Source organism: Tyto alba, unplaced genomic scaffold (assembly GCF_018691265.1).
Source record: "Tyto alba isolate M040663 unplaced genomic scaffold, T.alba_DEE_v4.0 Super-Scaffold_21, whole genome shotgun sequence".
In the NCBI taxonomy this organism is placed as follows: Eukaryota; Metazoa; Chordata; class Aves; order Strigiformes; family Tytonidae; genus Tyto; species Tyto alba.
In genome coordinates, this window is record NW_024881295.1 from 3,471,559 (window position 1) to 3,487,665 (window position 16,107).

Sequence of the window (16,107 nt, forward strand, 5' to 3'; positions counted from 1 at the left end):
GATATTTCTGAAAAAGGTTCTCAGAAAAAACCCTAAATTATTTTTTTCTTTACTGTAAGAGAAGGGGCAGGTAGGGGCAGAGAAGACGGCAGTCTGTTGTTGGTTACCACTAAGAGTTTTCAGAACGCACCTGTAATTGCAATGAAAACTCCTACTCACGCCTCTTGGAAATATTGGTTTAGGCTGTTCAGCTGTGGAGGAGTGAAACAAGTGAGCTTGTTACAGACAAGAATAAACTTTTGCTCTAGGACGTGGAAATTCCAGAATCTCTACACAGTTCTGCCGATTCGCGATATAAATCTGTCCCCTGACTGTACTGCTTAGTCTTCAGCCACTGACATAAACCAGTGTTTTAGAAGACACAGGAGAAAGAAAAAAAATAGAGGAGCGGAAGCATTCAACTCCAGACACTTTATGAACAGACTATGGAGAAATTGAAACCAAAGACCTAGTAACACTTAGTTTCACGAGGTACAAGAGGGGCACTCAGGTCACTAAATATAAAAATTATTCAGGCCTTGCCTGTATCCAAAAGACAGTGGAAAGACTCAGGGTTAAACACAGAAAGTATCAAAGGAAACGCCCCTCCAGCTTCTCATAACACAACGGTCTTTGTCACAGGGAGGTGGCAAGAGCCTGGCGTACGTTCTAGCCACTTGTATTTTATATCCCACATATTCAGGTGGTTAAAGCTCAGCTGGGAACCCCAGTTCCGAGGGACTGCATCCGTTTGTTTATGTTCCAGAGGTGAACAATCTCTTCACCTGCGTCTTCAGCCGCTGCAGACTGATTGCAGAGACGCATTTTACCTGTTTCCCGGGCTGACGGTCCCAGATAAAGCAGAAGCTGAGACTATCAGGCCAAGATGGCTTTGCTCTACTAAACTCCTGCTAACGCTGCAGGGTGGTATTCCCCCAGAAAGGTTTGAGGAACGCCAGAGAAAAGCCAGTTGTGAAACATCCTATCAGATTAAACTGCAACACATCCTGACAGGATGCAGACTGTAAATGCAAGGCATGACCGTGCAAGCCGTCCATCCGCAACTCCTGTTAGCTGAAAAAGACAGGAGAGAGCTTAGCTGCTTTGGAAATAACTGAGCCACCTCAGCAATAAACTGTTGGGTCAGTCCCAGAGATGACAACCAAGTAACTCAAGAAAGTGGTACCCATCAAATATTTAAGCTGTCAGCTAATTCGTAAAAAAATTTGAACACAGTCCTCAGACATCCAAACCCATCTACAATTCAAATGGGATGCTAAACCAATTAATAACTGATAGGGATCTGGTTACACTGCCAGCATTTATAGTTACAGTTTTTCTGCCATTTATTGCTACAGTTTTATATTGAAAAATATATTTTTTTTTTTCAAAATAATCCAAGGCTAGCAAAACCCAAGCCAATGGTGGACTTCCGATGACACTTCTTTCACTGTCTGGAGTCCCTAAAATTCGATGCAGTTGCTGGAGTTCCTCCCCCTGTTTTGCATACGTCTTACTCTCCCTGAGCTCTCTTCCCACGTGTTCCAGGATACCAGCCATACCTTCCAACTCCTGCGTGATCCAGAATTTCCACCTACCCACATAACTCTGGTGCCTGTATCGGTTCTTTCCTGTCTCTGTGCTCCTCAAGATTAGAATTCATTAAGAAGAAACAAGTCAGGAGATTTGAAAAACAAAACAAAACACAACACAACACAGCAAACACAAACCAGAAGTTTTTATTGGTTGAAATTTCCCTGCTTCTTTCCTCAGCGGGAGAATAATCATGGCAACAAGAAAAAAAAAATACAAAACAAAAAAATCCCCCCAAAAGTGCTTCTGTTGCAAATATTATTATTTGTCTTTCCATCTCTTCTTATTTTGCAGAGTTTAAAACAGCAATGTTTCCTCCTCCTTTGTTTTTTTTTTCTTTCTCAGTGTGCCACATCAGTCATTAGCTTGTTCTTGAATATCTGAAGAAAAAACAGATTCATAAGAAAACGTGACTTCACATGACACAGAATATCTTCAATTTTTTTCAAATGTTTTATATTTTAAAATTAGACACACACGCAACACACAAAGATTATTTAAGGCATATGACACCTTTCAGCAAATCTAGAGTAAGGTCATTTTGTTTCCAAAACAAAAGCCTGAAAATGGAAATCCAAACAGAAAACTCCCTTCCCCTCACCTTTCCCTTTCCTTTTCCCCTCTTCTTGCTCAAGGATTCTGCCTTGAAGAGAGGTGTCTATGCCTCTGGAAATCTTAGAAATAATCAGTCCTCTGTAGCCATTCAGCTCACAACAGATGATGTCTGACAGACTTTGTCATCTATTTTACTGACCTATAAGTCCCCATTTCTAAAAATAGATGAATCTAAGAACTAGATATAGGATAATGAGGCCTGTCTTGGACAGCAACACAGAAAAGAGAAAAAAAAAAAAAAAAAAAAGGGTTCCATTCCCATTCATGCCACAGTTTTGATCCTGCATTCAGAGGAGCTACTGCCATCTTGGACCTCTTTCCTTATTACTCTCTTCTCCAAAAAAAAAAGAAAAAAGTCAGCTGGCCTTTCAGTTACCAACAATAGTCTCTCCTTTCTTGCTGCCACTCTCTGCTTCCTCTCTTTCAGCAAGCGAAGTCAACTCTGGCTCTGTTTGGGGGTTCTGGTATGAGCTCTGGTCTGGTGGTGTCACTCCCTTTTGTTTTCCAGTACATGGCATGGATCCCAGTGTTGTTCCATTCGGCGCCTGAAGAAAATACGGAGAGGAGGGCAGGCCGGGCGGCTGGTTGTAGGAAATCTGCTCCGTGAAGTACTGTCCTGCTGTGCTAGGAAATGGCATTTGTGAGCACAACTGATTTGAGAATGGAGCTCCCTGCACGTAGAAATCATTCCAGTGGGCAGCTTGATAGGCAGTGATGCCTGCTGAGGAGAAAACAACAAAGAAAGGACAAAACAGCAAAAATAAGGACAGGAGGATTAAAGCCATGGATATGTAAAGAGGCGTACGTTGTCCTTAGGAAAGCATGCTCAGTGCAAATACAGTATTACAGTTATGCCTGAGTGGTTACTGCAGTAGAGCAGACATCACTCACATATGAAGGTTAACTTTGTTGTTTGCATTGCAGCGTATTTATCCAAAACACAGTTGTTAGGAGGAAAAATTTGGGGAGTTCGTAGCATTGTTATAATCTAGAAAACATGATGTCATTTCAACACAGATCCTGAGTGTCTGTGATGATATTAGAGACACACACTCCTGATTTTTTTTTCCACCACTCGTATTTTCCAAGTTAGCTTTGCAAAGCATCACCTGGATGCTTAAGCTTCACTTTCATTTATAAAAGCAGCAATCCAGGAAGCAGGAATGGTTTTTAATTAATAGCTATAATTCAGCTACACTGCTCACTTGCTTACATGCTGAAGAATTACGGGTGTGTCTACACTGACAGACTGGTTCCCTCCCCAGTGCACTGCTGGAACCCCAGGCCCTGCTCATCCACACTGTGTAACACTCATAGGATCCCTTCCCTGAACAGAAGAGCCACGCGCTGCTGATTTATTCCATACTTCTGTCTGGAGCACAAAGAACATCAACCCGGCCTCTGTTCCTTCAACAATCCTCCAACTTCCAGTCCTAACAAGGCTTGTACCTTTACACATCCCTTGATGCTCGCACGATACGCCCCAAGGCATGCAACACACACTTCCAGCATCACACTATAAAAACATTAATTTGGTGCGCTGAGACACAGCCCTCTCATTACTTCTGGCACTTCAAACTGAAAAAAAAACAAAAACAAAAACAAAAACAAAACAAAACACAGAAAATAATTGCACCTCACAACCAGAGAGGAGAACCAGGCCGAGCATGCTAGACAGCATGGGTGCTACCAACCTGTTCTGGAGAATGTTAGCCATGAACGGTGGGAACATGAGCCTGCTTGCACCCATCAGCCTGTGAGTCAGGCTTCTCTCCCTGACAAGGTCCACAAAACCAGTACAAAAACAGAGCAGCATCTGTGGTCTGAAAACTCTTTAATTTAATTTAACTTAATTTAACAAACCTCATAGTCCAAACAAATAAACTGCAATAGTTTATCTTGGGCTTTAGCAACTTCAAAATACAAATCCCTGACACAGAACAAGGAGACTGACAATGTCACTTTTACCCAGTTACTTTTTAGAAAATGATACTAAAGTGCTTTAATCAAAGTGGTGTTGCAAATTCATGTCAGAGAAAGAAAAAGAAAGAAGCTTCACTTCTGCTGGTCCTTGTCTTTAGCTCTCTTCTTTTGCACTACTCTAAGGTACGTAGCATTCCTTCAAAATGGTTTCTGCAGAAGCCCAGCGGAGTTACAAGCCTGTTTTTCTTGCTGTCTCCAACTATTCCAGTTGCTGTGGCACCTTTTTCACTTTGCAACCTTGACCCCCACTCACACACACCAAAGGCGTGTTAGTTTGCACAACAGTACACTCCTGAGGCAAGTTGCCTCTCCACTGCAGACAAAACCATTGCACTACCTGACATACTCACATGGTAACGCTCTCTCTGACATGCAGCCTACACAGAAACTTCTGATTCAAATTAATGGGTCACTCAGCACTTTTAAAAAAGCGTACAAGGAAATTACAAAAAAAAAAAAAAGATGGGTAGCATATATATATTTGTGCAGGTATATGCACATTCCTTCTTTCTGTCCCAGTCATCAGTAAAACTACAGATCATCCAACGTTTCAGGGTATTCTTTAGTTATTTCGGAGGACTGGGATACCAAAAGATTTCAGAAATTTACCCGAGTTTTCACTTGGCTGCTGTAACAAGAGCTGTCCCCCCATGTGGTTTTGTACGTTGTCTTGTGTGGCTCCTGCTGCCCCATAGGTTGCAACTCCACTGTTACCAGGGCAGGCGAGGAAAGCTGCATGGGACTCAGCGAGTATTGGAGTGAGGCGGACACTGGCGAGCACGTTGCTGGCCAGGTGACTTGTCAGATGGTGGAACTGGGAGAGCTGGTGCTGCTGGGGATATTGGGGCAGCTGGTAAATTCCACCCTGGCTGCTGTACTGACAGTACGTGGTCTCTAGGTTGCCTGCTGACTCCAGCTGCTCAGGGTAATTGCAGGAAACTGGTGAACTCAAGCTGCAGAGAGAGCAAGGAGAGAGGCAATTCAGAGATGAAAGTAGGGTCAACAGCTACTGCAACCTGTACAATAAACAACTGTTATACCTACTCCTTGCCAGCTGCTCCAACCCTGATCTGACTCCAACCCTTCCTCCCAAATGCCAGGCACAGGACAAGGGCAACAGAAACCACTTGAGCCAAGTGCTTTTGTATCAGGATTCTTTAACAATGCGCGTTAGTGGGGATTACCTTTCCTTTAGTTCTTCCCACTTTCCAAAGCTCACCCCAATGCTTAAAATAACCTTTCTCAAGGATTCCTTTTCACCGTGCTCCTGAACCCCACTCTCACTTGACAGGCACACAGTTCTGAGAGCACTCTGATTAAAGGTATCTCTTTCCTGACAGCAGGTTCCCTGTCTTACTACGTACATTATACATCTTTTCATACTCCATTTAAAGGACATTCTCACTCCCACATCTAACTTTTCACTTATGGTCCCACGTATTTCCTTGTTCCACGTCCCACCTTCACCCTCCCATGTCTTCTCCCACGGTTCACTTTTTTCACCTCCCTCAAAGACAAGCTCATATCTGTTCCTACCCTTGATTCTGGATGCTGTAAGCGAAGGGCTCCCTGGAACCATTTTCCTGACTGGACAAGCTGCCTTCACTGTTGGGAGTGTCCAGCATCAAGGGAACAATATGACTCTGGGAGTTGAAGGCCAGACCAAGGGGTAGGCTGGCCCTGCGGATGGGTGGAGGGCTGGGAAGATTAGGGAAGCCCTCCATTCTGCTGGAACTCAACTTGAGCTGCGGTAACGCCTTTGCCTGAACTGTTTCACAAGATGCCACCACTCCTGCCACTGAAGAGACTGTGAATAAAAAGAGAGACTCTGTCATACTATGCTGTCATACTGAAAATTAAAAGGAGCAAGCAGAGGGAATGACAAGAGTGGCACAACAGAAAAGCATGATGCCAGTGAAAGAGCAGAGGTTAGCTGATGGGGAAAAAAAAGTAAACCAGTACCAGCATTGCTGCTGGGAAGCAAAAAGGAGTAGTAGCAAGCTCTCTGGAACAGAAGATGATGTTTATTGGGTAAATAAAATTACCTTCATGATTTCAGTCTCTGCATACTGGATTTACTCAGCTCTCAAGAAGGCAGCCAAATGAAGCAAAGTACTTCCTGGAAACAAGCCAGGAACAATCCCCCAGCCATCTTCCATCTCTACTGTCCTCTGGGAAAAGTGTGCTGCACAGATTACCCTTTTGAAAAATTAAACTGTGGTTTGAAGGAAACAAAAATGTGCCTTTCGAGATCTGATGTCTAGGCCATTTTTTAACCAAATTTTCAATCCTGGTTTGGCTTCTGATAAGGCATGAAAAAAAAAAATATGGCAGCTGAAGGGCCTTGGGAAAAAGAAGCTGGGGGATGCAAAAGGAAACCAGCACCACTTGGTTGCTAGAATCTTGTTTGGTGACCTGTCTCCTCAGTCACTGCTGGAAAAGGAGAGAGGAACAGTTTCCTACAGAACAGCCTCTGTGGAAAGAGGACAATATAGGAAATGAAAAGGTCAGAGTCACATATGCTGCTGATCCACAGTAACAAATACACACAGAAGTTCAATAAGTTTGCACATGGTACAGGAGAACAAGATTCTCTTTTATTATGCCAAACAGCAAATGATTTCTCTCCTGAGAAGTATAACCATCAGGTATACATGACAGTCTGAAATGATTTTTCAAGTCTAGCTAGGTTGAACCAGCACAAGAATGAGGCAGATATGAGAAAATATCACTGACTGTTCAGGTAAAATTGCTCTACTCCCACACATTGTAAAGCATTCAGGGAAATCTAGTTGCATGAATAGTTTACAGCTGTACTTCACCCTTGCAGGCATACAGAGTAACATCAAATGCACTCCACCAGATGTGAATCAAAGGCCTTAAATGTAAAACCTAAACATAAAGCTGCCACAGCAAGCACGAGCAACCTTTAGAGAATTTTAGAATACATGCCCAGAGAGCTGATAAGGAGATTCCACTTCAACACCTTGCAGCACCACCTCTCAGATTCCCCAGTGTGCTGTACAATTGCGTCTACCTTACTGCATCTTCCCACATCACATTTTTTTCAACTCTCTGCAACTATGGAGAGAGGGGTTCACGACATTGCAATGAAAACTTGAATAGCCCTGATTTTGGGCTCATTTAGAAAACTAGAGCAAGATCTAGGATGGCATCTCTAAAGTATTCACATGTCCAGGCAATTCTCAGTGGTTTATTTTTTCTATTTGAACACACTATTTCTCTGTCATGCAGCATGTATGATACACCTATCACATTTACATTTTTTAACACAGCAGAGATCCAGTCCTACACAACAAAGCACTAGTCAAGACATTTAGCTTCCTTGCAAGTCAAAATGACTTAGTCAAAAATGAAGCTGAAGATCTCTTCTGATTTTTTTTTTTTTTTAAACCTTCATTTGCACTGGTTCTTCCTAACCATTCTGTCCCAGAATGTCGCAGTTCACACAAACATTATGAAACAACAGCCACACAGGGCACAACTTACCTGAAAAACAGTCTATATCTGGATGAAGTTTCAGTTCAATAATGACAGTAGGATTAGCTAGTCTGCAGATGGTCTTAGTCTTGCTCAGGATGACTACAAGTAGTGTTAACAACATAGCCCAGGCAATCACTTCTAAACCCACTTTCACACCTACTAAGAATTAAGTTGTGTTGTTTGAAATATTTGTAACATTTAGTGTAGATAATCTTTGTGGGTCATGGCAATAGGACACATGGGCAAGGAGATAGTGAAGACGGCAAAGAGCTGGTTCAGCCTTTTCTAAAGTTTCCTCTACTTCTCTATCCTTTAAAGAAAGTCACTGAATTGGTATCTTCTGAAGAAAAATCACAAATGCAGTAAGAACAAACAATTCCCAAAGAAGTAATATCTGCTAAATCTGACACTGTATTTACAGAAGATTCCAGCATCTTGTTCTATGATGAATTCTGATTGCTGGCTTGAGTTAATACTTACATTTTACAATTCTGTTGCTCTTCCTGACATTGATGCAGAGAGATATATAACCTCAGAAGGCTTTCCAGTGAACATAGGAATGTAACATTAGGAATTTTGTTTATCACACCCATTATTTCTGGGTTTTCAGAGAGCAATCTAACAATGTGCAGCTTCAGATCTCTGAACCAGTCCTGGTGCTACACTTGTCTTAACTCAAGAACAGCTATTCTAAGTCTTCGGCTACACAGCTGTCTTCCCCCTTTGGTAGCTGCTTCCTCAACATCCTAGCAGACTTGACAGCCATTCTTTAATGCAAATAGATTCCAATGAATGAGACAAAGCCTTAAATTAACAAAAATGGATGTGTATGTTACTGCTGGGATGACTGCAATTTCAGATTTTCACCAATCTTGAAGGAGACTGAGGCCTATTCTAGAGAGGTATTGTTAACAGAGCAGCTCTCGTGCACAAGATTTGTTACCCAAGTGACACCTATCTGCACTGGAGCCCCTCGACATCAGCCATACATGACTTCTTTAACCAAGCACTTATGTTGACTCCAAAAGGCCTTGGCCTGAGACACCTGCAATGATTTAGTCAGATAACTATGCAGCTGCTTGCAGACTGTTTGGGAGGCCAGAGGCCGTGACTGTAACTGTTCAACAAGACCAGTGCTGGGCATAATGCAGCTGGTGCTCTTTACAGGCTGAGCAACCAGTCTAACCTCAGACGGTCTACTTGCTATGGCTGCTTTCTCAAGCATCAAATCAAGAGTTCAGCAAAAGGCTCTATTACTGTGAGTCTCTACGTCATACACTATCCAATCTGGTTTCTTTTAATGAAACATGCCTGTGTAATTGCAGCATTTACTGGAACATTAAGGGCCATCACAAAGCTTTCATAGGTACATCCTCTCCTTGAAATTATGAGAAAATACATTTCTCTTGTAAATGACATCTTGAAAGCAGACAAAATATTAACCAAACTTAGGAGCAACGGCATTCTTCATTTAACAGACTGAAGATCAGTAAACCAACTTCAGACTCTAACTGCATTGCTTGAAGTGTGTCAGTCTGATCCTTTCCTGGATTTTCAGTAGGCCATAACCTACCACTTGTTTAAAAGTTATGACTCTTGCTTGCTGTGTCAGCTATACATCATCAGCTTTAAAGTAATTTGTTCAAAAGCCAGAATCTTATAAGTGAAGTCATTAGAGCTTGTCATTCATTTACCATTCTTTGACAGATCACATTCAACTTCATCCAATTGCTCCCAAGACTTCCATTACAATCCCATCTCTGACACTAAATAATCATCTTACTATTTGCATAAGAGATACCAGCATAGGCTGGGCTCCTGAGAGGTGTCTTCAGCAAGATAGACACAGGAAACAAAATTATTTCCTGCAAAAGCACCAGTGGGGCAGAAATAGCTCCTCACACAACCCAGGGGCATAGAAAGTAACTTTTCTTTCTAAAGGGTCAACTGCAAAGAAAGAATAAGCCAATTCTTTAAGTCAGTGAACAACAGATATATATACCTGTAAGAAATCTCAGACAAAAAAGAAAAACTTCAAATAACTGCAAATGTAAAAAAAAAGGAAAACTCCATTAAAGCAAGCTACCTGTCTAGCAAAAATAGTTTTTTTAAAAAAAAAATATTCTAAGGTCAAAGCAAGCTTAATATTGAATTTTTGAAGCACAAAAGGCTCTTATGGCAAGTACTGTAGCTAATATCAAAATCAGAAGCCATAACTGCCAGCAAGGTAGAGCACAACTCAAATACAACTTGCTAGAAGTTTTAATCAGCCTGATTGCAGAACTGTACAAAACAATGGGACATTAAAAAAACCCAAACAAACAAAATGACAGACTGTCCAAACTACTGGCTAGAGCAAGGAAAAACAGTGGAAGAGGCAGCACTGAACACTCTCCAAAGGTGCCTGGTAACAGATCAGTACTGTTCTCATGAACTTAAGTCATTTGCTTGTCCTGTGGAAAGTGGTTAAACACGCTGCTACCAGGGAAGGCACCTGAGTAGCCACTCCGTTAGGGCACAGTCTCTGGATACAGCTGCACCACTGCACACAGGTCACAGATTATTTTGCTGAAACCTGCCATGAGCTGTTTCCACAAGGGCCACTTTCACTAAGCAATAGGTTTTGCCTTGTAAATTGATGACCTTTTTATTCATTTGTTCACGCTTTTATTTTGCTTCTGTTACTTTGGATTTTATCCTATCCAGGTTTTATCTCCATCATTTTCTGAGATATTCTAATAAAGAAAACAGGTGGACCCTGGGTGGCCCTATTTAGTGACAAGCTTTTTTTCTGAACAAGAAGGCTGAATGAATTAAAAAGTCTCATTGTCTTTTTTTTTTTTTTCTTTTTCCCATTTCATTTTTTGCTTTCATTTTTAGAAAGAAAGCACAATGCTAGATATCAAAAAAAGCAAGTTTCATTTCCCATGGCTGTGTTATCCTGCATCTAGTAAGGCAAAACTGCACCTGAAGCTTTTCATGCAACCGTACCACGCAGATCTCTCTTCTGTGAGGACTCTCTACACCTAGTAAATTCTTTTCCCTCAGAGGGAGTGCTAATTTAGATCTCTACTCTGCCTGGGCACCAATTTTCCTATGTCTTGTAGGAACGTAATTTTTAAGACTTTCACCTTCCAATCAAATCTGATAAAATAAACTTGGGGTCAGGGTGGGTTTCATAAGCAAAGAGCGTGTGGCTTATTACACACACCATATTCCTCCCTTTCCTTGGGAAACCAGGTTAAAAACCAATCACAAAATCTCATAGTTTGTGTGCCTTAGCAAAGCATGCCTCTTTTCTGAAAAGTGACTTAGGAAAGGTACTTTTTCTTCTAAACAGATCTGGATCTGGAAAGTATTTACCAGCCTTAGATGACACAAATAGATTTCATTACTTCTTGCCCAGCGTGATTTAAAGAGAACAAGGGGAAGCTTGTTCCCTCACATAGATCTAGCAGAATGGAGTACATTCTCATTTTCACACATCCTTACACTGAAGATACAGGGGGTTCAGACAAGTAAAGGAATTGTGTTTCATAAAAGCTAGATGCATACACAGTAAATGCACTAGGTAGTAGTCAGCAGCAAGTTCCAAGGATTCAAGGAGTAAAAACCTAGCTATCTTTATCGCTCATTTTCTCACATACCCAGTCTGCTCTCAGGGACATTCACTTGCCCTTTTTTTTCCTTACACATTGCACAAAGAATTCACACAGGACATTTTTTTCCTATCAGAAAGATTGCTTGTGATTTCCACATGGAGAACTGCATCCCAGTGAGCAGATTCTCCAGAAAGGAGTTGCTCAATACAGACAGATGACAAGATCACATCCCCAAATGAAATTTTGTTTCTCTAACAGGCATATTCTCTCTTGACTAAATAGCATGTCTGCAGATGTACTTTAAGAGCCAGGGAAGTTCTGAACACAAGTGTAGAAATATGAGGATGTTTGGTTTGTTTCCTTTAAATTAATTATTTTGCAAAATCTTGGTCTTTATTGAATTAAATACAGGACTCAACAGACTGTACCACTTCATCATTCTGGGAAGCAGCGAATTATTCAAACACTTTCACCATATTTACTCTGCTGAAAGAAGAAGTGGAAAAACTGGACCTAACTGAATTACAATCATATTGGTTAAACAGCTGATAGAATTGACTTAGTCCTTGCCTTGAGACTATGACAGGCAAATTTGAATTACAGAAGTGCTAAATTACAGTATCAAGAAAGTATCTCAATTAAATACTTCAGCATACATATCTATTTATTAGTGTTCTAAACTTATTGATGCAATCTCATAGTTGCTTTCTACAGTGCGAAAATACATTTAAGGTATCAGCACTGTTAAAAATACATTAGTCTTTGGGTCATTATTAGAAAATCACTTGCATAGAACTGCCCTTAATACTGTATACTTAGAATACAATGATGGGGCAGAAATGATGGACATCAAATTCAAAACAATTAAATTACACTGGGAAGCAGGAAAATATGCACAATGGTACCATACATCAGCACATTTATTGCTTGTGATATCCGTCCTTGAGGAACTGGTAAAATCCTCATCATTTTGGAAATATTTTCAAGTTGTGCCAACTTGGAAAAGTAAACATATATAGAAAATGCATTAGGGAACATTCCCTGACTCTAGGGATTGCTCTGATACTCCACACATGGCTACACAACTGAACAAATCCTCGTTTTGGTTGCCATCAAGCTTTAAAGTCTAAATGCAGCTCAGGTAAAAAAACGGTCCAACAGCACACCCCACTGACTTTCAACAACACTGCAACAGCAATTTAATTAGGCTGTATGCTTAAGAACTCAACTAGTCTCACTCCCTCAAGGTCTTGAACCAAATAGAAAACTGCACTGGCTGGAGAAGGAACCACCTTCAGAGATTAAAAGGCACTGGAGTACCTGAGGGAGACTCTACAATCCCAACAGTTTATACAACACACCTGCCTCACACAGCTACTTGACTACAGATTGTAGCCAGAATGTTACAGTCTAAACCAGAATATGAGAGGGGTGTATCTGCCATGAAGAGCATAATACCCAGAACAATACTTGCATCACCATTCAGAGAAGTGGTATCAGTCTCAAACATCTATTATGGAAGATTGCCCCAATCACATATCCTTATGAAGTCACATTGCTGGCTTGTGTCAGGACATGAATAAGGACTGCAAATCTGGCTCTAGCATTAGCACAGAGGCACCACCATGCTGGTACATAGCTGGTAGATACTCAATTAGCAGTGAGCTGTTAAACCTGGTGTCACTTTTTGGACTGATGGCCTAGGGCTCTCACATGACCTTCCCTGAAGTGTCTGGGAACCTACCAGCACCACCAGCTAATGCTGGAGCTGTGCAAAACACTAGTACTGACAGGAGTCTCACCTGAGGAGGAGGTGAGTGGTGCAGGATGTCCACTGAGCAGGCTGGAGTAGTTCCCAGCTGTAGTGTCAACACTCAGTACGGCAGACGGCTCATGAGCAGCGTCAGGCAGTGGAGGCTTGGGCAGAAGAGGTGCCCTGGAGGTACACACAAAAGGTATGAGCCAAAGGACAAGGTGAGACATTATGACAAAATATATACACTCTTTTAACTATCCCACGATGGTCAAATCCTAGATCACTAGCAGGTGGAAAGGGAAAGCGCCGGCTGATGTACAAGTACACAGAGAAACAGTGCAAGGGATGCTGTGTCAACAGTATTTGGGGGAAGCAGCCCCAGGTGGCTAATGTGGAAAGGACAGGCAGCAGGGACAGTGCAATGAAATCAGTCAGGTGGTCTCTGATCTTTTACTTAGTTTTTCTCTTTTCCTTCTAGTTTCTTCACAGGGAGCCTCTTGCTCCAGATTTCCATAAATACCTCCCTGGAGAGACGGATTTCTTCCCTCCCTGCCTCAAAAGACCACCTATCCTCCCACATACTCCCTCTCCCTACCCCCAATAAATGCCCCCTGCTCACCTGTGACAGGTGCTAGCAGTGTATTTCTTCAAAGAAGCCCACGACTTTCTAAGAATGATCTACGCAAGCAGCATTTCCATCACCAAGTGAAAATCCATGGAAATGGAAAGCAATGGTGGGAGAAGGACTGGGATAAAAGAATTCCCAAGTGTATACAAAGCACCTGGCCAATGCACTCACAGAAAACAAAAATGAAGGCGTGATTCCACAGACCTTTTCTATCTCATCACCTGCTCTCTACATGACTTCAGCAAGAGGGATTTGAACAATTTTATTTCAAAATAGTGCTACAGGTTAAACAAAAGCCCCCTTAAGAGGGCCCACAACAATTTGCCCAGAAATCTGTCAGGCTGGAGAATACAGAGGACAGGCTACTGAGATTCAACTCAATAGCCAGCTCTCCCTAGCTTAAACATAAAGGGGAAATGGCAAAGGAAAAAGTTTAATGCATTAGGTATCTACTGTGGAGAAATGAGAAGACAAAGTCCCTCACCCATAACCATCTGACCCAAAGGGGACTGACAGAGCTGATGATGTTGGATATTTTTTGTTGCCTTTCACATTCAACTTCTTCGATTTTCTCCACTTTGCCCTGCGATTCTGAAACCAGACCTGATAAATGGAAAGAAAGGATATGTTCAGAGAGGAAACCATCTACACATGGGGACACAGGCAACAAATCAACAATGACTGTCTCCACACATCACCAGGTGAGGCCAGAAACCTTTCTTCCAGAGAAAGGAACCTCAAGAAACCTTTGTTCCAGAGAATCTGCAAGATTCATTGCAACCAGAAAGAGATGAATAACAGCAAAGAGATACCCTCAAACACCAGTTTCCTTTGTTGCCCATGATCTTCAAGACAAAGAGATTTACTCCAAACTCCTTAGCCTCTTTTACCTACTCATTATGTGTCTTATCTTAGGAAATGGGCGGAGATGGCGTATGCAACCACAGACTCCACTGCCATTTTCTGTGGGATAGCTGGTTGTACAGCTCTCTTCCTTCTCTTGTCACCAGTGGCAGGTGCAGTCTCTATCCCATTACTCATGAGCTCCTCTCTCCTTCCTGCTCAAGCTCCTCCTCCCTGCCATTTTTCTGCACAAAACCCACGGTCAGCAATGTTACCCACACAGGCGTTACCGTAATACGCTGTGGTGTTACACCAACCACAGCAGCAATCTCCCTCCTCTTCTCATTGTCAGGGTAGTGGTCTTCTTGGAACATCTTCTCCAACTCTTCTAGCTGCTCTAGAAATGATGCATTGTTCAAAGAGAGACATGGGGAGTATGTGATAAGAAAAAAAAAAAAAGAGAAACAAGTCAGGGGAAAAACATTTTTTACTATACTTAGTAAAATGAACAACATAAAAGATTATTTTTTTAGAGTAAACCACAAAAATAAACAAAAATCTTCTTCCACAGTAAAAAAAAAAAAAAAAGAGCGCTGCTAGCGATACTTTAAACATAAGTCACTCAGCAACCCTTATTTGAAGAAGTTTTCACACATCTAATAGTGTAGAATGCATAGCAATACCAGCTAGAGCAGTTCAGCACCTCCGTGCTGTGCCGTCAGCATGGCACTACAAGTGTCACTGCCTGCCAGTACGTTCCCCATTATCTACCTGCACTATAGAAGGTGCGTGACTTCTTCCTGACCAGTGGTAGAAATTCAGGATTCTCAAGTAACTCTTTTTTTCCCTTGGTCCCATCACAGCTACTTCCAGATTCCAGGACTGAAGGCCCCTTGCAGGACTGCTGAGCTGCAACGTTGTTTGAATTGCATTTGGATGATCGGCAAGTAGCTGGGCCACACACATCCTGCCCGCAGAGGTCTCCAGGGATTCCACTAGATGCTTTCTCAGCACATACTTCACTTCTGTCCTTACTTTTTATCTTCTTTGCCTCCTTTTCAATCCCATCGGAGTAAGAACCCTCACATTGACCTGCAGGCTTCTGTGCAAATTCAGCCACAGAAAGTGGGGGCACAGCCTTCATGTCACCGAGGAAATCCGACAGCTGCTCACACACTGAGGCAAGGTCGAGTTGGCCATCAAGGGCTGCTGAGTCTTGGGAAGTTGACCCAGTTGCCTGCAGGCTGCAGTATCTTTCATCTTCCCCCACCTTCTTTACAGGGCTGATCTTGTCTTCTGCTCTCAAAGTATCCTCAGCTTCTTCCTTTATAGCTGTGCTTTGGAATGCAGATAGCACACTGCTCCCTGGACCATGCTCACCCTCAGCGTCAACGTCTACCATAAAGTGCTCAGTATTCAGCGACGTGTCCTCCTTCTTGTGCTTGCACTCTACAAGGAAAAAATGAAAAACAACACCCCTCCACCTCACATGCACATTGCCTAAGACAGATGTGCCTGGATGGCATGAGAAAAATGGTGTGCCTGGATAGGAAGTTTCAGTTAAGGGAGAAGGAAAACCCCACACAGTGAAACCCAGGAGGGAA

The 16,107-nt window shown here is 42.2% G+C and overlaps 1 protein-coding gene across 1 annotated transcript; it reads right to left on the reverse strand.

Moving 5' to 3' along the window:
- Positions 1 to 1,702: 1,702 nt before the first annotated feature.
- On the reverse strand, positions 1,703 to 16,107 carry NOBOX (NOBOX oogenesis homeobox). The gene is made up of 8 exons (XM_042795392.1): positions 15,275 to 16,107; positions 14,794 to 14,900; positions 14,145 to 14,263; positions 13,079 to 13,212; positions 5,707 to 5,977; positions 4,780 to 5,123; positions 2,564 to 2,908; positions 1,703 to 1,952 (listed from the first exon to the last, which is right to left on the reverse strand). The coding sequence occupies exons 1-8, from the start codon at positions 15,903 to 15,905 to the stop codon at positions 1,927 to 1,929; spliced, it is 1,977 nt and encodes a 658-aa protein (XP_042651326.1). The 5' UTR covers positions 15,906 to 16,107; the 3' UTR covers positions 1,703 to 1,926.

What these genes read in the sequence shown, in the direction of transcription:
- NOBOX (XM_042795392.1), bottom strand. Translation starts at nt 15,905, where the DNA reads ATGGTAGACGTTGACGCTGAGGGTGAGCATGGTCCAGGGAGCAGTGTG. An exon ending in TTTGGGTCAGATGGTTATGG is followed by an intron (nt 13,213 to 14,144) that starts GTGAGGGACTTT and finishes GTGTACCTCCAG; the next exon opens with GGCACCTCTTCTGCCCAAGC. An exon ending in ACCACTCACCTCCTCCTCAG is followed by an intron (nt 5,978 to 13,078) that starts GTGAGACTCCTG and finishes TTTTATTCACAG; the next exon opens with TCTCTTCAGTGGCAGGAGTG.